At 41.9% G+C, this 23,047-nt stretch overlaps 1 protein-coding gene across 1 annotated transcript in view; it reads right to left on the minus strand.

Annotated features, from left to right (window-relative positions):
* LOC141124418 (atrial natriuretic peptide receptor 1-like) overlaps positions 1–23,047 on the minus strand; it is a 393,221-nt gene that overhangs the window by 118,279 nt on the left and 251,895 nt on the right. The window contains exons 17-18 of the mRNA XM_073612264.1: positions 22,268–22,361; positions 18,026–18,113 (exon numbers count right to left, since the gene is read on the minus strand). Coding sequence (XP_073468365.1) covers positions 18,026–18,113; positions 22,268–22,361 — 182 coding nt within the window. The remainder of the gene's footprint in view (positions 1–18,025; positions 18,114–22,267; positions 22,362–23,047) is intronic.

Below are 23,047 nucleotides of genomic sequence, written 5' to 3' on the forward strand. Positions count from 1 at the left end.
TTTCTTCCTTAACCGCTTGCCGACCGCTTCACGCAGATATACTGCGGCAGAAGGGCTCGTACAGACAAAATCACATACCTGTACGTTCCCCCTTAAGAGGCGGCCAGCGGGCACGCATGCGCCGCCGCCGGCGCGCCTGAGACAAGCTCTGTGAGTCGGGTCGTGGGTCCCGCATACTTGATCGCCACGGGGACACCCGCGATCGCCTCACAGGGAGGAAGAACAGGGAGATGCTAATGTAAACAAGCATCTCCCCGTTCTGCCTAGTGACAATGTCACTGATCTCTGCTCCCTGTCATCGGAGCAGAGATCAGTCACGTGTCACACACAGCCATGCCCCTCACAGTTAGAAACACGCCCCTAGGACACACTTAAACCCTACACTGCCACCTAGTGGTTAACCCCTTCACTGCCAGTGTCATTTAGTGTCATTTACAGAGGAATCAGTGCATTTGTATAGCACTGATTGCTGTATAAATGACAATGGTCCCAAAAATGTGTCAAAAATGTCCGATGTGTCCGCCATAATGTTGCAGTCACAATGAAAATCGTTGATCGCCGCCATTTGAAAAAAAAAAAATATTAATAAAAATGCCATAAAACTTTCCCCTATTTTGTAAACGCTATAACTTTTGCGCAAACCGATCAATAATCGCTTATTGCGATTTTTTTTACCAAAAATATGTAGAAGAATATGTATCAGCCTAAACTGAGGAAAAAAATGTTTTTTTTATATATTTTTGGGGGATATTTATTATAGCAAAAAGTAAAAAATAATGCGTTTTTTTCAAAATTGTTGCTCTTTTTTTGTTTATAGCGCAAAAAATAAAAAGCGCAGGGGTGATCAAATACCACCAAAAGAAAGCTCTATTTGTGGGAAAAAAGGACGTCAATTTTGTTTGGGAGCCACGTCGCATGACCGCGCAATTGTCAGTTAAAACGACGCAGTGCTGAATCGCAAAAAGTGCTCTGGTCAAGAAGGGGGTAAATTCTTCAGGGGCTGAAGTGGTTAAGGTTGTCAATTTCATTATAACAATTTACAGTGTTAATTTCTATGCTGCAAAATACTCACCATGCCTCTCAGCAAATAGCTTGGGGTGTCTACTTTCCAAAATGGGGTCATTTGGGGGGGTTTTGTGCCACCTGGGCATTCCATGGCCTCCGAAACTGTGATAGGCAGTGAAGAGTGAAATCAAAAGTTTACACCCTTAGAAATCCTTAAGGCGGTGATTGGTTTTCAGGGCCCCGTACGCGGCTAGGCTTCCAAAAAGTCCCACACATGTGGTATCCCCATACTCCGGAGAAGCAGCTAAATGTATTTTGGGGTGCAATTCCACATATGCCCATGGCCTGTGTGAGCAATATATCATTTAGTGACAACTTTGTGCAAAAAAAAAAAAAAAAAGTGTCACTTTCCCGCAACTTGTGTCAAAATATAAAATATTCCATGGACTCAACATGCCTCTCAGCAAATAGCTTGGGGTGTCTACTTTCCAAAATGGGGTCATTTGGGGGGGTTTTGTGCCATCTGGGCATTTTATGGCCTTCAAAACTGTGATAGGTAGTGAGGAGTAAAATCAAAAATTTACGCCCTTAGAAAGGCGGTGATTGGTTTTCGGGGCCCCGTACATGGCTAGGCTCCCAAAAAGCCCCACACATGTGGTATCCCCGTACTCAGGAGAAGCAGCTGAATGTATTTTTGGGGTGCAATTCCACATAGGCCCATGGCCTGTGTGAGCAATATATCATTTAGTGACAACTTTTTGTAAATTTTTTTTTTTCATTATTCAATCACTTGGGACAAAAAAAATAAATATTCAATGGGTTCAACATGCCTCTCAGCAATTTCCTTGGGGTGTCTACTTTCCAAAATGGGGTCATTTGGGGGGGTTTGTACTGCCCTGCCATTTTAGCACCTCAAGAAATGACATAGGCAGTCATAAACTAAAAGCTGTGTAAATTCCAGAAAATGTACCCTAGTTTGTAGACGCTATAACTTTTGCGCAAACCAATAAATATACACTTATTGACATTTTTTTTACCAAAAACATGTGGCCGAATACATTTTGGCCTAAATGTATGACTAAAATTGAGTTTATTGGATTTTTTTTATAACAAAAAGTAGAAAATATCATTTTTTTTCAAAATTTTCGGTCTTTTTCCGTTTATATCGCAAAAAATAAAAACCGCAGAGGTGATCAAATACCATCAAAAGAAAGCTCTATTTGTGGGAAGAAAAGGACGCAAATTTCGTTTGGGTACAGCATTGCATGACCGCGCAATTAGCAGTTAAAATGACACAGTGCCAAATTGGAAAAAGTCCTCTGGTCCTTAGGCAGCATAATGGTCCGGGGCTAAAGTGGTTAAGCATCATAAAAATCACTGCTCCTATAAAAACAATATTTAAAAAAAAAAAAATTGCACTGATACATGCCCCCCAGGGCAGTACCCAGACCCCCATACACTTTTTATGGCCAATTACTTGCATATACGCCTTCAAAATGAGAACTTTTGATTTTTCAAGTTCGGCTCCCATAGACTTCAAAGGGTTTTGCTGTTCGGGTCAGAACTTTTTCTCTGTTCGCTGCTAACTGAACAGGGGGGTGTTCGGCCTATCTCTACCCAAGAGTAACATATCCAATACAATAATCCCCTTAACAAAATATTTCTAGAATTACCACTGGGTAAATTTTGCAACCAAAAAACAATTTTGTCTGCTTCTGTCTAGAGGAGTATCCCCAGTTTATTAAAAGTCTTTATAGTTAGGAGATCATACATTATAATATGCAATGAATTGAAAGGTATTTCCAAAAAGAAATTGTCAACATTCAGAATTATCAACTGGTGATAATACTGTTTAGTTGGAATTTGACAACCGCTTTGTCTGTTTGTTTTTTAATAGATTCATTTTGACCTTGTACCAGTATGATGACATATTTTAATCTACTAGTCAGGACTCAAAGATACAGTATAGTGTCTAAAGAATGACATGCTAGATACAGTATGGATTTAAAGGGGTTTTAAACCCTCAAGGTTTTTCATCTTAATGCATTCTATGCATTAAGGTAAAAAACCTCCTGTCATGCAGCAGCCCCCCAAGCCCCGCTTTTACTTACCTGAGCCCCGTAATTCCGGCAACGGGAACAAGCACACCAGCTCTGGCCGCTGTCTCGTGTCCTGATTGGATAGATTGAAAGCAGCGCAGCCATTGGCTCCCGCTGCTGTCAATCAAATCCAATGACGTGGGAGCCGGGGGGCGGGGCTGAGTCCTGCTGTCTGTGTCAATAGACGTAGCAGCAGGACTCAGGAGACTGCCCGCAGGGGTGTCCCGAAAGAGAGCGCTTCTCCGACGAGGCACTCGAGAAGAGGAGGAGCCACCAGCGCTGCTGAGGGACCCCAGAAGAGGAAGATCGGGGCCACTCTGTGCAAAACCAACTTCACAGAGGAGGTATGATATGTTTGTTATTAAAAAAAAAAAAAAACCTTTAAATATGTCAACACATTGGTGACACAATCAAACCGCAGACAATTAGAAGTGTAGTAATCCTTGCTATATGCATATTCTTTCACACCCCATACCAACTTCTACTGAGCCCATCTGACAAGCGCTGGGAGCAGGAGCTGAACGGGGCTGTCACACTGGGGACATAAGAACTCGGCGTTCGTTGGATTGATGCCTGCGCTCCTTTCCTCTAAGTGAGTGTGCACTGCTCGATCCGTTCCTGCCCCAACATAGCTTATGCGGTATCACGCTATATATATACCCTTATGTTTTCTCTCGCATGATCCTTCATATCCATCTATGTGAGCCTTCAAACAACATATGAGACACCATTTAATCGATCCTACCAAACCATCATCTTCACCTGTGATCTGCATTTATGCTGTACACCTTACAGCTGTGAGGTGAGCTGCTTGCAGACACGGAGGTGATATCACTGAAGATTGCATCCCACACACGTTTCATTGGTGGTGGAAGTGTTTTTTCCTTTTCCATATATTGTTTGTTTTGAGACTTTTAGCCCATGTTGATGTATATATGATACACTTATTAACCAGCCTTTGGACTGCCACCATTTTCTTTTTATATCCATTTACTGTGGTTTGGTTCATTCAATTGTATTGCACTTATCACTGTTTTATTTGGTTTTTATCATATTTATTATCTACTACTATTGTGTATGATTCTTTAGTTCACTAGTATTTTTGATCTACACTCTCCCCCCCCTCACAGTGCGAACACCATTACCATTCGCAATCCTTGCAGGGCTTTTTTCTCTCAGAGAATAGGTGCAGAAACTCAACCATGGCCGCCACACACACACATACCTGCCAAACGGCATCAAATAGTAGCTCTTCCCTTTGCATACAACCCCTCCCTCCACTGCCCTCATCTTCTCCCCCTCTTTAAAAGCTCCACCATCTGTCATATTTCTTACCTTTGTTGCAATATTAAGCTGAAGCACCTATCCGCCTGTAGTACCTCCCAGCATACTATACTATACTACAGTCACTTGCAAGGGATATCATGCAGTAGGAGCATCAACTACTGGTCACCAGGGAAAAAATGGAAATCACAGAGGGTGCAGCCTACCATGTATCCTCTCCTGCCCATGACTGCACTGAAACCTGGGCACCTATTCTGTATCTCCCTTGTCCCTGTCTGGCACTCAGTGGGATCCACGCAGGAGATCTGACCTGTGGGAGCTCCTGGGAGATAAGCTATCACTTGTAAACACAGAAGCTGGACTTCAGTGTTACCAAGTGATAGTGGTGAGCAGGGAGCAGAAGACCTGAGCCAGAGGTGGTGGAACTGAGTTCCCCCTAGTTCCTGCTGAAAAAAAGCCCTGAATCCTCGTACCCTGAACAGCCATACATATTGGCTCATAAAAACAAATATTGTAATCTGTGTTGTGGATAAAGAAACATTTCTTGCCTAGATTAGTTTAAAGCAGTATTTTAAATGTTAGTTACATGATGTCATTTTCCAATCATAATAATGGATGCACATTTAGGAAATTTATAGGAGACTATTGTTGTGGGGTATCGGCTGAAAATGTTCAACATAATCTATCAGTTTGTTTGTCCATGCATTCAACATATACAGAACCTAAAACGAATGATATTCTATAATAATTGCATGGATCGATTTTTCTGAAAATGCTTTGTTTCACTGTTTAGCACCCTATTAATTCACCTTCAAACCAAGCCACAATGTGCCTCTTATTAACACATAGGTATTGATTTACTAAAACTGGAGAGTGCAAAATCTGGTGCAACTCTGCAAACCAATCAGCTTCCAGGTATTTTTTTTTGTCAAAGCCTTATTGAACAAGCTGAAGTTAGAAGCTGATAGGCTACCATACACAGCTGCATCAGATTTTGCACTCTCCGGTTTTAGTAAATCAATCCCTTACTGTGTATACTGTGTATATTGGGCTTTTAGGGACTGCACACGTTCTACCTAACTCTGCTTATAGAGTTCATTGGACTTGAAATGAGGCTCTCCCACCTTGATGTTTTGCTAAGTGCCGTAGTAAGTATCTAAATAGGACATTGTTCTAATATGCTCATAAAAATAGTCAAGGGCAGGTGTATGCTGGTGTTTGTATGGTTCAATTAACTATAAAAGAAAATGGGTGGGATGATAGCTATAACCCTTGTGCTCACACAGGGGCAGGTAGGGCTTTGATGATCCTCAGAAGCCCAAGTACACCTAGCCATACTCTTGCTGGGAGCTATCACTGTGGAAAATAATTCCTCAGCATACTCTTGCTGGGTGCTGTCACAATGGAAATTAATTTCTCAGCATGGTAAGAATGTCTTTAAAAATGAGAAAAATATTGGGGGCGGAGCTAGCCAGAGACCACGATGGGCACTTAGTAGCAGAGCTCCGGTATCAGCGGGACAACCAGGGCTCATATCGACCCATCAGGACCATATCTTCTCACCCTAACCCAGCGTTCCTGCTTCACAGCACCAGAGGAACAAGAACCCATCATGCCCAGGCACAGGAAGGAGGGTAATCGCCCTCAGAAACTCAGTGTTCTTCACCCTCGGGCTTAAACAAAATGGGGCCGGCTCCACATCCACCCCGGCATCTGGCTTTCCTAATCGCTCATCACAGAAGGGGAAACCACAAAAAGAAGCAGCCTTCCTAAATGCCCCAAATCTTCGCCAGCTACACCATCCTCTGGGAGCCCAGAAAAGGCAAGATTCCGGATGGATGCTGCGGATGAAGATAACGAGGTGAGCTCTCTCCATGATTCAGGGGATGACACCAGGGAGCTGCCAGACTCCATAGATCTATTCCCCACTAATAACCAGCCTGTTTTAGACACTGTTCTAAAGGAGATGCTAGTCTCCCCGAGAAGCTCTCTCCATTCAGATATGATATCTTGTGTACAAAAATTCAGCACGAAATGATAGTCTGCTTCAGATAATGTGTCACACATAGAGACTAAGATGGGGGAATATGCAACCACAATCAATGACTTGGTAGATGCCAATGAAAGTAAAGAAGATGACTTAGCGGTGATTAAAGCCAAAATGGCGGACATAGAGGACAGATCCAGAAGGAATAATGTGAAGATAAGGGGAATCCCAGAATCTGTCCAGCAGCAAGATCTGTGCAATTATGTCTCCCAGCTATTTAACACTGTATTGCCCGATATGCCTGCCTTAGACTTCACAGTGGACAGAATACACCATCTCCCTAAGCCCACTTATCTCTCTGACAACATACCTAGACATGTCATACTGAGACTTCATTTTTACCATACTAAGGAAAGGCTAATGACAGCATCCTGACAGAGAGATCAGATCCCTCCATCATACTCTAACCTACAATGCTATGCCGACTTGTCTCAGTACATGCTCCAAAAGCGCAGAAACCTGAATACTATCACAAAAGGAATCACAAACTAAGTTACAAATGGGGATTCCTGACGAAGCTGATTGTTACCAAAGATGGCACAGAGCATGTGATGGATTTGGTTGCTGAACGCATGGGGGATTGTTCCTGAACCTCAAGCACATCCCCGTCAAAGTGGCAACTATACCAGCCCTGACCCTGAATGGCACACAGTAAATCACAAGAATGCCCGTCATACCTAACCTGGATAAGGGTAATGTTTAACCACACAAGTACCCGCTTGGGAGGACTTCCTTCTGATCCGAACTCTTTTTCTGGTTCTTTTTTTTTCCTCCCCACTACATCTCTGAGTGGCTATGAGCCACACCCAACTACCTTTTTTTTTCTGTTTGGCTGTTAGCCACTGTTATGTTCTGTTATTGTTCGAGTAAACCTCACCTTTCTATTTTAACAGTCAGAAGTGATCTTCCATCTCTAAGGACAACTAGGAGCACCACCAAGATGACATTATGGAGTTCAGAGCTTCATCAGATACCACCCCTCCTTCATATATGGGTCGTGACACCGCCAAACGTAAGTGACTCATTTACAATATGCACCACCCAGCACTATCACACTCTTCTCCTATGGCAGTAAATTTTCTGACTATCAACTCTAAAGGACTCAACCATCCGGCCAAGTGAAGGTCTCTGTGGAAGGAAGCCCTCCAACAAAAATGTGACATATTATGTGTCCAATAGAGACACTTTCATAACCTGTCACCTCCTAAGTGCACGCACCCTAAGTTCCCATTTATATACACTGCCAATGCGGGAGCAAAAAAGAAAGGAGTGATGGTAACAGTAAGAAACACAGTAGCCTTCTGGCACCACAAGGTTATCACAGATCCACAAGGTCGCTTTATAATCCTGGTGTGTGACATTAATAACGCTACCTACACTGTGGCGAGAAAGCCTATATATTCTTCTCAAGCAGCCATAGGCCTTATAGCAGAATTGACTTATTCTTGGTAGACAAATGGTTGTTGTTTAAATGTAAATCTGCCAAAATCAATAATATCACTTGGTCGGACCATGCCTCGGTGAAGCTATTCCAGGATGCTCCGACCAAGTCTAAAATTGAACAACAGCTTAACGAGTCTTTTGAAAGTAATCAAGAATCGGTTACCGATCCATTTATTGTATGGAATGTTCATAAGGCATTTGTAAGAGGTATTCTGATACAACAAGGGGCGAGAATTAAGAGGAAGAGGCAGCAGCACACCGTGGCGTTAATATCAAAAGTTCACACTCTTGAAAAACAAAATATGTCTCATCCATCCCAACAACTGACAGATCAACTGACACAATTCCATAATGAACTTAGACTGCTCTTCCTGGAGGACTTTGAAAAGGCCTCCAGACTTAAACTGTCCTATTATACAAGTGGCAACAGGGCAGGGAAACTTCTGGCTAACCAGATTAGAGGCCATAGATACAAAACCCAAATCCCTACATAATACAACCCAATACCCAAACAAAACAACAAGAAATAGCGGATGCCTTCAGTCAATATTATGGTTCACTTTATAATCTTAAGGTGGTTGTAAACCCAACATTTGCGCTTTGCTGCATCAAAATCATTTCTTATCAATGTACATGGTGCTCTTTTCACAGCTTGCCTAACCTTTGTCATTTTGTTGAAAACGAGCCAGAATCACTTTCATGACGTCACTGGAGCATGCGCAGATTTGTGGCTATTAACGGCATGAGATGTGTGCCGTCAGTCTTTTCCAGCTGATGCCATGCCTCTGTCATCTACTCCCTGCGGCATTGCATTGCAATCCCGTGAGACTACAGCCCCGTGCTCTTCTTCCTGAGACACCCCATGTGACTTGCTACGTCATGTGGAAGTGTAAACCTTAGCACTGATCACCGAGGACAGAATGCAATTTGCTAAAACTACACCAAAACAACAAATATCCCACAATGTTATATTTGTTTTCATTTTTATTAGTACCTCTGTTCACAAAACAAGTACAGGTGTGTAAATTGTAGATACGACGGACTTCGTTGCCATAGTAATCATAGAATGTAAATGAGGGTTGCTTTTCACTCAATGCGCATGTGCGAGATTCTGGCCATTACCACAACAAAGGGCGGAAGTTTTACAGTGCACAGATGCGGAAGACAGAAGTAAAAATGGCGCCGGCTTCGGACCAGAGGCATGGAAACAAAAATAAGCTGCTATAAAGTAAGAAGGGACCAAGGAGGTTTATTTATAAGATGGAATGATTTAAAATGCTTTTGTGTATATGCTATATTCATTATCAGGAGTTTTTTGGCTGAGTTTGCTTCCTCTTTAAGAATGACCCTACCATACCACAACCAACACCAGCTATCATATCAGCATTCCTAGACAAAATTAAACTCCCCAAACTTACTCCTGAGCACCTCAATAACCTAAACTCCCCTATCACTGATTCAGAGGTACGACAGATCATACAATCTCTCCCAAATAACAAATCCCAGAGCCCAGACGACTTTGCAGGGGAGTATTATAAATCCTTTGAAGATATTTTGACTCCACATCTGGTTGAGATCTTTGGTTCTGCTGCTGCCTCTTCCTCATTCCCCCAGAGATGCTTAAAGCCATGACACTGGCTCTGCCGAAACCGGGGAAAGATCCAGATACCCCACAAAATTTTAGGCCTATATCGTTACTAAATAATGATCTCAAAATTTACGCAAAACTACCAGACTGATGGCTATCCTACCGTCTCTTATAAATGTGGATCAGTCTGGATTCACTAAGGGGCGACAGACAGCTGATGCTGCCCAACGTCTAATAAAGGTGATCCATCTGGCCAATAAACACAAATCACCTTCTCTGCTCCTAGCACTGGATGCAGAGAAGGCGTTTGATAGGATACATTGGCAATTCTTAGCACAGGTGCTAATTAGGCTTGGTTTTAGTGGCTCCATCTAATCAGCCATAATGGCACTCTACACCCACCCATCAGCCCAAGTTTACAACTCAGGGCCATTATCTACCCCATTTAATACAAAACTAATGGGACACGACAGGGCTGCCCTCTCTCCCGACTGATTTTCAATTTGTTGATGTAGCCCGTGGCCTCCTACTTACGCTCACATCCACACATAACAGTATAAAAGTGGGCATGAGACACCACACCATAAGTCTATTCACTGATGACATAATACTGATGTTTACAAATGCAGACACCTCCTTGGCCTCAGTTCACGTAGCACTGCAAACATTTAATGGTGTATCGTACTATAGAGTAAACAAGACTAAATTCTATATTTTAAACCTAGGCATCCCAGAAGAGACCAAACAAAATCTAGCACAAAAATTTTCATACATATGGAGAAAGGAGGGTATTAAATACTTGGGCATCACACTCCTAAAACTGAAGATCTTATATCAGCCAATTACACACCCTTCCTGAACTCATTAGGGGCCAAGTTGAACAAACTTTCTCAAACTCAACTATCGTGGTTGGGGAGGCTCGCAGCTTTTAAGATGCAGATATTGCCTCAATTATTATATCTCTTTAGGACTTTACCAATCCCATTACCCAATTCTTACTTTAATTTCCTACAACCAATACTGAATAAATACCTCTGGCAGGGCAAAAGGGCTAGATGCGCATTTAGCAGGTTAATTAAACATAGGAAGGCGGGCGGAGTTGGCCATGTGCACTTGCAAGACTATTATTTTGCAACAATACTAGCGCAACTCTAACACTGGATACTACCTAATTCCAAAGCATTATGGATGGAACTAGAGCAAGCTCAAATCCCAAAGGGGAACTTACATGACTTTTTAATAACTGCTCCTCACAACACCACTCTAGACAATAAACTAGCACCCCCTATTCTAGCATCAATAGGAGCATGGGTTCATCTCCAAAAATATCAACAGTGGAGCGGTAAAGTAACACCATTTGAAACTCCCCTGTTTCTGCAATTACCCACATAATACCAGATATCAACCTTACTACATTGAAGGAAAAGGGAATTACTTACCTAGAAGATATCTTAGACGGTCCATCACTTAAGTTTAATACTTTACAACTAGAACACAAGTTGCTTCCCACAGAGCAATATAAACATACGCAGATAGCTCACCTGTTGAAAAAGAATTCTCAACTACTCACAGTACTCCCTGCAAAAATAACCCAATACTATCAACAACTTCCAATGTTATCCAAAGGTATATCAATTATCTACTCATGCCTACAAGAGAAAAATATCTGTATTAAGTCCCAATCAATGATAGCTTGGGAACAGGAAATAGGGATAGAGTACACAACTCAACACTGGGAAAAAAACTTTACACCTCATGTATACTTCCAGTACAAATCTCTGGGAAATGCAACAAAAGATAACACTTCAGTGGTACTTGACTCCACACCGCATTTCAAAGATCTACCGCGATGCCTCCTCAAGATGTTGGAGGCTTTGTGGTTGCTCTGGTACATTAATTCATATTTTGTGGTACTGCTCAAAAGTACGCTTACTATGGTCCCAGGTTGAGAGACTTATGTCTACTATCACAGGTCTTAATCAATCATTATCTCCAGGTATGGCAATATTATCTCTTGAGTTGCACTCTATCCCTTTGCCCTATAGAACTGTAATATCCCATATATTATTGGCTACTCGTTTAACTATACTCAGGCACTGGAAGGAAACAACAGGTCAAAAAATTTCTGAAGTAATATATACAAACCACACCCATGGCACTTATGAGGTTCTACATTCCTCAACCACAGGGAATTATGAAAAGGTGTCACAACATTGGGCTCCTTGGCTCAAATGGCACTCAGAGGGAGCCAGTTTTTAATTTTCTGATGTTCCAATAATAAGGGTTAGCTAACCTAGTACTACATCAAATATAACAAGCATCACTCTGACTGAACTGTTTAGATTAAATTTTGTTTGTTTCATGTTTGTTTTATGTTATATCTATGGTCATTATACTCCTAATGACAGTCACGCTGTTGGAACAATACTAACAGGAAGCAAAAACCCAACATTAATGCCCCGTACACACGGTTGGATTTTCCGACGGAAAATGTGCGATCGGAGTGTGTTGTCAGACATTCCGACCGTGTGTGGGCTCCATCGGACTTTTTCCATCGGATTTTCCGACACACAAAGTTTGAGAGCAGGCTATAAAATTTTCCGACAACAAAATCCGATCGCGTCAATTCTGACCGTGTATGACCAGTTCCGACGCACAAAGTGCCACGCATGCTCAGAAGAAATTCCAAGACAGAACAGCTCGGTCTGGTAAAATTAGCGTTCGGAATGGATACAGCACTTTCATCACGCTGCAATGTTTTAAATTGTTTAATACAGCGAACTCTCTTCTTCTTTATAATGTGAGAAGAATGAAGTAGTTTTGCTGCTCATATTCACACAGACTTCTCACAAACTTATTTCTTTATTATTTATCGGGATTCCCTCAATATATTTTGATTTGTCACATCTGACCAAATTTCTATTTTGTTGTTTTATTTTTGTTTTGTATTTTTTTCAAGGCTGTTTTTATTTTGTGTTTTTTTGTGTTTTACTCCAGAATATTTTTGTGTGTGTTTTGTGTGTCAAGTTACCACAACACCATTATTATCTTGTATTATTTAATCTCAAGGAGATTGTTTGGTGTTGGTGTCTCTTGTTAATTTCACATTGTATATTTGAAATGTACCTGCCTCCTCACAAACAAACTGTCCTTTTTGAAGGAAAACACACATAGGCAAGTATAATTGAAACAAAAAAATTCCTTTATTAAGGGCTCACAACCAAACAAAGAGGAAGGCAACGCTGGAGAAACAGCAGAAATTGGTGAAGCCTTTGGCCCCCAGGGCAGACATCAATTATTTCCAGGCAAAATTGGTGGCCTGAGGATTCCATATCTAAGGGAGTGCAGTCTGGTCCAGAAGTCCCAGAGATCAGGAAAGCAGCAGATGACATCTGTGTCCCCAGGCTGTGGTCATACAAGAGACTGCATCTTTGGCCAGACCAGACTGAACCCAGGGCCATCACTCTCTGGTCTTCCTTCCACGCTGTGGCTCTGGTGTTGGAGATGTGGCAGCAGGAGGAGGAGGGGAATGGGCCAACTCACTCAGGTGGGTATTGGGCGTGATTTCGCCACTCACCCCCTTAGTTAGGACTTTATACAGAAGGTCCTCACACAGCTTGCATTGACCCTCCTGCATGCCCTGCAGTTTGGTGGCAGCCATGCAGGCAAAGGCCTCTTCAGGAGTGGGGGTGGCTCTGAGGGATGCAGAAGCCTCCTGAATGAGCCTGGGCGCAGAATCCTGAATGTGACTCCCCTTCCTTGGTCTTTTGTATGGAAGGCGGAGGGGAGGAACCTGCGATTCGGTCAGGCTCCGACTGGGCCCAGGCTTCTCCTGGCTGCCACTTAGCCCCACCTCCTCCTGGCTGCCACTAACCCCCGCCTCCTCCTGGCTGCCACATTCCACAGCCTCCTCCTGGCTGCCACATTCCACAGCCTCCTCCTGGCTGAGGTCTTCCTGTGTATGAAAAAGGGACATCGTTTTAGTTTTTTATTCATCAATCACACACAATTTTCACCTCATGATTGTTGCAAATTGAATGTTAACAAATATAAAAGACTATCATTCTGAGCCCAGCATTTTTCAGTCTTGTCCCAATTATTTTTCGAAAGTACTGTCTATTGATATGTAAAACACTTTCTTAAATCAGCAATCTTCTTCCTGGCTGGAAGTCCCAGGTTGGACATCAGAAGCCTCAGCTGGGGTGGAAGGAAGAGTGGAAGGAAGGGTTGAGAGGGATTCCCTGACTCCAGTCTGGTCTGACAGAAATTGCAGATATGATGTTTACTAGATGTTATTATTGATCACTTATTGCTGAAATTGCAGTCTCTCATAGTACCACAGCCTGGGGACATAAATGTCATCTGCTGCAGCTCCGGATCTCTGGGAATCTGTGACCTTCTTGCGCTCCCTAAGATAAGTGCTCCTCAGGCCACCAATTTTGGCTTTTAAATAGGGGATGGCTGCTGTGGGGACCACTGGCATCACCAACTCCAGCAGTGGAGAAAAGCCAAATTTTGAAGATGCACACAGTGTGTCAACATGTGCTATCTGCCATCACGGGAGATCAATGGACGTGTTTTGGGGGTGCAACCCCTTCCTCAATAATAAAGTAGCTGAGAGGAAGGGGTTGCACCCACAAAACACGTCCCTTGATCCCCCATAATGGCAGCTAGCACATGTTGACATTCGGCTATTTGTGTGCATCTTCAAAATTTGGCTTTTCCTGGGGTGACTTCACCCCATCTGAACGCAATATCAAACACAGTTTGTAAATACTCATGTCTGATATTGCCTTCAAGTTCTACCAAATGTGAACTTTGTAAGTTCAAGATTTGTGTCTTTCTTGTTGGTTTTAAACATGCCTGTTTTATCTTAAATGGACATTTCTACTTTTTCTAATGTGACCCCAAAAATTGTTATACAACAAACATGTTGGTTTGTTTTAAAAACCTTTTCTAAATGCACATGTGATTGTGCTGGTATTAAAAAGCTTGTTAATCAAGAATGTGTAGATTATTGTCTCAACGCTACAACACTTTTGTGGTGCTCTAATTGCTGTTTTCTGTGACAATGGGTGTTATTTCCTAAGGGCAAATCCACTTTGCACTACAAGTGCAGTTTCAAAACTGCACTTGTAGTGCAAAGTGTCTTTGCCTTTAGTAAATAACACCCAGCAGTGCTTTATAATCACACACATAGGTTGGACTTGATGGACTTGTGTCTTTTTTCAACCTCACCTACTATGTAACTATGTAACTATAATAATGTTACACAATCGTGCCATTTTCAGGACTCACCACATTTCTTTCAGGGTCAGCTAAAACAAACACAAGCAGTAAATGTCACCAAAGATTTGATTATTTTGTTTTTTTTTAATTTGAAAAAGGTTTTACACATTGTCTGGCATATTGATAGCCCCCCTACCCGCAAATAATTCAAGGTATCTTAGCCGGACATCACGGGCACTCGGGGGGGGCAAGCCAGGACGGCTACTTTCAAGCGCCGTCAGGGTTGGTTCATTTTGAATTCCGGCCTCAGGCCCAACTGAGCCAGCATAGTTGGCAGAATGTTGCCGTAAAAAGTTGTGTAGAACACAGCACGCCAGGATAATGTGATTTAATTTGTACTCCGCCATATGTATGGGTGTAAGAAATAGACGGAACCGGCTGGCCATGATTCCAAACGTGTTCTCCACCACTCTTCTGGCTCTGGCCAGCCGGTAATTAAAAACCCTCTGGTCCGGGGTGAGGGTCCTCATCGGGAATGGCCGCATAAGATGGTCCCCCAGCGCAAATGCTTCATCCGCAACAAAGACGAATGGGAGTCCTTCCACATTGTCTTCTGGAGGTGGCAAGTCCAAGCTACCATTCTGGAGACGCCTGTAGAACTTGGTCTGGGCGATGACTGCACCATCGGACATCCGGCCATTCTTCCCCACGTCCACATACAGAAACTCATAAGTAGCCGACACCACCGCCAACATCACAATACTATTGAACCCCTTGTAGTTGTAACAGTATGACCCCGAGTTGGGTGGTGGGATGATGTGGACGTGTTTCCCATCAATTGCCCCTCCGCAGTTAGGAAAGTCCCACCGCTAGGCAAAGTGGGAGGCCACAGTCTGCCATTCCTGTGGCGTGGAAGGAAACTGTGGAGTCAAAACAAAAAAAATTAGTCATTTTGCACATAAACAGGGAAAGCAGATTACACACAAACATTCTTGGCCAACATCAAGATAACATTTTTTGGAGGGAGTTTTTAAAAACCAAAGTATAAGGTACACCTATCATATTCCCCCTCCCCCCCCCTCTCATGGGCCATTTCTAACATTATGGGGGGGGTCTTGGACAGGTAACCCTCTCCACTTCATTGAGAGATGAATGCCTAAATAATGGGTATTACTTTGGCCAGCCCCTCCTTAGTTACACTATTGACAGCCCACTGGACAGGTAAGAAGTGTCATAAGACAAAGATATAAATACACACTGTACACATTTGAGCACATTTGGAAATTCTGCTATTACCTATCAAGATAATAATAGTATACAAAAACTTAAAACAGTACCATTTGAAAGTATACAGGCAGGCCCTTGCACTACATGCTTTGGGGAATTCATCCATAAATCTGACCACTAAAGAGGTGGGTATAGCGTGTATGGGCTTGGCAAAGTCAGCAGATAGATGATTGAGGATAGATAGAGAATTGTTATCAGCTGACTTAGCAGTTGGGGGGAGGGAGGGTTCCAAATGATCTGGGGAACCCCAAAATAAAGCCTCTGGCACTCTGCCTGAGTTTAAAACACAAATCACATTTAAAAACATTTTAGGGGGTGTTTGGGGTAAAGCACTACTATGGAGCTGACAAAATACATTGTTAAGTGACTACATGAGGTGAATATAGGGCCAGGAGAGCATGCTGGGGAGGTAAGTGAAGGCAAATATGTATGAAGGACAAAAAAATAATTACATAAAAATCCGGCATGCATGAGAACAAAGGGGACATTCACAGCATATTACAATCATGGTAATTAGGGAATGAGGAAAGAAATAAAAAATATTAGGAAACATTATATACAATAAAATGTGATATTAAAGGATAAAAATCTTACCCTAATATACTCCTTCTGCAGGACCTGTATGATGGCAGAACAGGTCTCTGGGATAATGATCCCCAGAGCCAGGGGGGAGATGCCTGTCGATAACTTCAAGTCCTGCAGACTTCTCCCCGTCGTCAAGTACCGCAGGGTGGCGACGAGCCTCTGCTCCGGAGTGATGGCTTGCCTCATGCAGGTATCCTGCCTGCTGATATAGGGGGTCAGCAAAGCCAACAAACGGTGAAATACAGGGTCCGTCATCCGGAGAAAGTTCCTGAAATCATCAGGATTATTCTCACGGATCTCACGGAGCACAGGCATATGACAGAACTGGTCACGCTGATGCAACCAATTCTTGGTCCATGAACTCCTCCCCACCCTGTTCATGGACTGGACTTGTGTCAAGGTAAGGACCCCAACACCAAACCCCCGCACAGCATGAATTCTACGAGGAGTACGTATACGCAACATGGCTAGAAAACGGTCGGCTGCTCAGAACGAAGTAACAGAACGCACTATAGAACAGCAAGGCCTGTGAAGAGCGACCTGAAAAAAAGTAACGAACGAACAAGAACACAATGACTGAGTCACGCGTAGCTTGCTGTACGCACTGAAGAGCAGATACAAACCCACAAGCACAAACTGAACAGCAGAAAACGATCTGAAAACCACGAGTCTGAAAAAGCGCGAATCGTCTCTCACCAAACTTTTACTAACACGAGATTAGCAAAAGGAGCCCAAAGGGTGCCACGCTTGGTTCTGAACTGGCCTTTTCTAGTCTCGTCGTACGTGGTGTACGTCACTGCGTTCTTAGCGAGCGGAAATTCCGACAACTTTGTGCGACCGTGTGTACGCAAAACAAGTTTCAGTCAACATGCGTTGGAAAAAATCCATGGATTTTGTTGTCGGAATGTCCGATCAATGTCCGATCGTGTGTACGGGGCATAAGGATCATCCACTGTGATGAAAAAAGAGACATCGCATGTGGCGAAATCAATAGCCAACTTCTTAAATCAGGAAGAACATTTACTATCCCTGTTAACATAAGGCTACATATCTAATATAACCAGAACTTGTCATGGATTCTATGTGACCGCAAAATAAGTTGAAATGCATTTTACTATGTTTTCTTTGTGTAAACCTTAAAATTCAATAAAAACTATAGAAACTAAAATTAGAAATATATTAATAAATGGAAGGATAAAATGCATTTCAATGCTTGGAAATGTTTACCAATATTTCCAGCACAAAATAACAGGCATCAACTTTTAGAGTCTATTTCTAAGAATCAAAGAAAAGGAAATGGGCACAAAAGCAGGAATGTTTGCCATAGTGACCAGTGAGATTCCTTGTTTAATTTTCAGATGCAATAAAAAATTAGACCTAATTCATGACACCCATTTACAAAAACATTTAACACTGTACATACTAATTCAAGTAAAATCTCGGTTGACTTGTTCCTACCTAAAAAATACAGTTGCGCTGGTATAACTTTGAGCTTGTGTGTGTTTCCCTTGTCTCAGATCATCTGCAACCTGTTTTGGTAGCATACCTTTGGAAAAAAAATAGAACATCAACATTACAAATTGTTTAACAAGCTTATACTGTATATGCATCCATTTCGTTTGTGGGGTTCTATTACCCCCACATTCTTATATATTTAAGTTTTTGTAGGCAAAAGTTAAATTTTGCTTTTCGCCTGACACTAACACCACAAAGAACAGGATAAGTAAATCAAACTTCCTCGGGCTCAATCTGTATACAGGGGAGGTCTGGGCTCTGCAGTTTTGCAACCTAAGCCAACACTAGTAAGATATGTTGGGCTGTTGACCCTGTGTGGACACACTTTACTATTCAGACCTCAGAGTGGAACCCGCACTCAACAGCTCATGGTGGCCATTACATAGCTACCGTCTCCCCTCTCAGACCTGCAATCACAGCATCTGGCAAAATGAAGTCTTATGGCATCAACTTCCTAGGCTTAAAGATGTAAAGTGATCAAATGCCGAGAACCACAAAGTAAGTGGATGTTGAAAGATGTAAAAAGGTGTGTCACAATAAACCATACCCTTTAGAGATACCCACCATTCACAATGCCCATAAACCACAGCGGCATTGTGGCACATTTTGTATCATACTTCTTTTTTAGCACACAGACATCTGTTTTTATCAGGGCTACTTGGTTTTGTTTGCCCACTAGGCCCAAGCTCCTGGCCCTCCCAGCAATATTTTAAAATGTGATATATATTACAACATACACACACATTTATTTTTTTGTCAAATTGATATAAATAATGCATATTAATATTGTCAGTCTTTTATCCAACCATTGGATGGAGCTCTAGTTTCTGCAGTTTTTACATTATTATCAGGTCTACTTCTCAGCTGTGCTGTGAGAAGCCCATCACTTACACAAATGGGATGAGTCATCAGAGTATTGACTCATTCCTTATCAGAGCTCTCAGTGGGAGGTTTCTACTGAAGAGATCTGCAAATTAAATAGCTCTATTGTGCTGTCACTTTAGCTAATTTAGTATAGTGCTCTTGAAATCCTTTGACATGTATTAAATGTTTATTTGTAAAATGTAAGTTGTACATAGAAAATAAAAAACACACACAAAAAAACAACAGTTTAAAAACATATCTTTAAAAAAAAAAAAAATAAAATATAACTGTTTACATAGGTACTTTATTAGATCCACTGAGTGCTCTGGGAGGATATGAAGTCTCATTATAAGGCTCCATGCACACTAGGAGCAGAAAAAACGTTAATGTTTTTAGCTTAAAAATGTGGCATAAAAGACGCAAATTGAAAGCATATTGTGCAAAGTTTAGGTGAGTCTATGAGAGTTTAAGAGCATTTCGTTTATAGGTGTTTTTTGCACTACACGCCCCTCTGCAAAAGCGAGGAAATGATGTACAGTGACAACACACCTTTTTTTTCTAAAAAAACGTTGAAACTTAACATTCAGAAGAGATAAGAGGAGTTTAGGAGAGACTGACGTTTTGACAGCTCCTAAACTTATCCAGAAAACATGATAGAGAAGGATTTTCTTTCCTGCCTCTGAACGTCCCTGGCAGAAAACGCCTGTAGTAGTCAATAATGTGCAAAGACACATAGAACACAATAGAAGTGCTTCTAGAGGCAGGAGAAAAAACTTCAAATGCCTGTAGAATCGACGTGTCCAGTGTGCATGGAGCCTAAAGGTATGCCGTGGTGCTGTATGGTATCTGCTCTACAATGTTATAATTAGTTTGTGTTACTTGCCCCAGTATAGGTTTACTTATACCTGATCTGGTGATATATATAACTTATAATTATAACTGATCTGGTGAGAGATATAGATAGATAGATAGATAGATAGATAGATAGATAGATAGATAGATAGATAGATAGATAGATAGATAGATAGATAGATAGATAGATAGATCGATATATATATATATATATATATATATATATATATAACTATTATTGTAATATCCTGGTGGCAGCAGGGCATTTGTTCATTGCTTAAAGGAAATGTATGATAGGCCTATGGACAATCAAGTATTTGCATATTCTGAACAATCAGAAAATGACCTTGTAGCTGCAGGTACTGTGGAGCAGCTAATTATAAATTTTCCCAGCAGAATCATATAATCACCCATTCACATCTCAGTGTTTTGTAGTGTAGCACCCTCTAGTGTGCTAGAATAGGTTGTACATAGTTAGTGATAGTGTAGGTAAATTGTAGCCTGGCTGAGAGCCAGACTGGGTTGAATCTGGGTCAGGGATGAGTGACACAGGGAGGCTGGATGAATCATCAGGCAGCACCTCTGGTACCTCCCCCTACTTGCTGGAACATTGGAGAGGCTTCCAGAAGAATGGGACGGAGGTTAGAAGGAGCTGCCTGGAGTATTAAGGAGGGCCAATCTCCAGCAAGTGGGCTGGCAGGGGGTGGGCACCTCTTAAATACTCTGGGTCATGCCAGCAGGGGGAGTTGGGTGGAAGATGAAGATGGAGTGCTGAGGAGGCTGTAGGTGGCCCTTGAGGGTACCCCCTAGTTTGGAGGGGAGGAGACCTCTGGCCTGGGGCTCGGGTGCTGGAGGGATCCTCCACAACACACAGTGGAGTCCTGGAAGCCTGAAGAGATGGTGCTGGGATCAGTAGCCACAGGGATGTAAGCTGGACACTGTACTTTGCTAAACAACCCAAGGGGCCCGGGGTCCCTGCCTGTAAAGGGCTTTTGCTTCAAGATCTGACTGTTTCTCTCTTTGTCAGATTAACTATCAGTGTGCCAGCTAGGATTTCTGCAAGCGAGCCGGAGGAAGCAGTGGAGTATATATATAGACTGTACATTGACTGCAAAGTTGTTCCTGAAGAGTTGTTCTAAGTCAAGTGGGCATCCCATAATATCCCTATTCCCTATCCAAGGTTTATCCCATAAAAATACAAAAACAAAGTACTGGACTGTTCACTGACTCAAGTATATCTGTGGAAATTCGGTGTTCCTGGCAGTGCAGGGTGGGGGATCCCTATTCGTCAGCGGCTTCTATGTGGGGCGCGCTACAGTAGTGTGTTTCTCTATACTTGACAATGCCTGACTTTACCTAACATGCAGAATCCTAATGTTGGTATTTTTGCCTGTTCCCATTTCAACTCTCAGTCGTTTCTATATTCAATGCCCTATGCTCAAAAAAGAATACGAGCTTCTTTTTTGGTCTAATCAGATGTTTTTGGCCCCATAGACTTCAATGGAAGTGCCTGTGGTGTAATGACTAAGTGCCGGTAATTGCGTGAGTTGTATCTACCCGTTTGTCCCCTGCTCCACCTGTTAACCACCTGTCATTTTGGTCTTTTCATACCATTAAAGTGGATTTTCAGAAGTGCTTCTTTCAAAGCACCTGTAAGGGTTCACCTCCTGAAAAACTCCTCTCCTCCTCTATCTTCGCCTCGAACAGCCAAGGAAACAAACGCCTGAAGCTTGAAGCATGTGCAAAAAATGAACACCCAAAATGCTTAAAAAACATCAGGAATATGTTCTGCTCATGTGAGAATGACTAAGTCCTTCTCGTAGTAGCACACCTCTCCTTGCACCTCTCTCCCAGTAATGACTTCCATTCTTCTTATCTCCAAGATAAACACAGAGCAAGGGCACAGAATGAGTGGAGAACCAAGTGCTCAGACCTAATTTGAATTACATCACAGTACCTGCAGCTAAAGAAGTCGGTGAGACCTTGGTTTACAGCTCATTTACAGCTTGTGAAGAATTTATAAATATTTGAATGCCCAGAGCATGGCCACAGACTCACTTTAACATCAAGCCAATGATGTGTAACATTATTGACCTATTATGGATAAATGGCCAAGCACATCACTATTGAAGAATTACTACACTCTCTGGTAAAACATTCACAGCAGAAGCTTCAATGGAGAACTTGATAGAAGAAAAAACTGATAGAAGTTATATACTCCCTTACTTACTATGTAATGTATATTTTTATGATGAGTAAACGAGAATACTATATGTTAATATTTTGTACAATATCTATGTATTTTCTATATATGTCTTACCAACTCCAAGAAAATATATGTTTTTTTACCTCTACATTTTCATTAACGTTTACAAATAAAGTCTTACAAAAACAGCAGATGAATGCTATTAATCACCAGTGAAGCCACAAAAACAACTGGGTAAGAAGAGAAGAAATGCATTAACTTACTGTACAGTAATCTGTCTGTTTTTTGCTTTTCATGCATTAGATCTTGGGTACGTTCAGCAACTAACAGCTCCAGATGTTTACTATATTTTTCCATCTATACGCAAAAAGAAATGTAAATGATTAATCATGTGTTAGCATTAGCTAAACATGTTTCCAACTATACAGTATGGTAGAAATGTGTGAATCGCAATACTGTCTAAAGAGAATAACTCTTTGTTTTTTCAATTGTAAAACAGTTCACATACAGTATCTCACAAAAGTGAATACACCCCCCACATTTTTAAAAATATTTTATCATATCTTTTCATGTGACAACACTGAAGAAATGACACTTTGCTACAATGTAAAGTAGTGAGTGTACAGCTTGTATAATGCCCTGTACACACGATCGGACATTCCGACAACAAAATCCATGGATTTTTTCAGACGGATCTTGGCTCAAACTTGTTTTGCATACACACGGTGACATAAATCTTGTCAGAAATTCCGAACGTCAAGAACGCGGTGACATACAACACGTATGATGAGCCGAGAAAAATGAAGTTCAATAGCCAGTGTGGCTCTTCTGCTTGATTCCGAGCATGCATGGAACTTTGTACGTTGGAATTGTGTACACACGATCGGAATTTACGGATTTTGTTATCGGAAAATTTGAGATCCAGATCTTAACTTTTGTGTGACGGAAATTCGATGGAAAATGTCCGATGGAGCCTACACACTGTTGGAATTTCCGGCAACAAGCTCCCATCGAACATTTTCTATTGGAGAATCCGACCGTGT

Source organism: Aquarana catesbeiana, linkage group LG01, assembly GCF_042186555.1.
Source record: "Aquarana catesbeiana isolate 2022-GZ linkage group LG01, ASM4218655v1, whole genome shotgun sequence".
Classification (NCBI taxonomy): domain Eukaryota; kingdom Metazoa; phylum Chordata; class Amphibia; order Anura; family Ranidae; genus Aquarana; species Aquarana catesbeiana.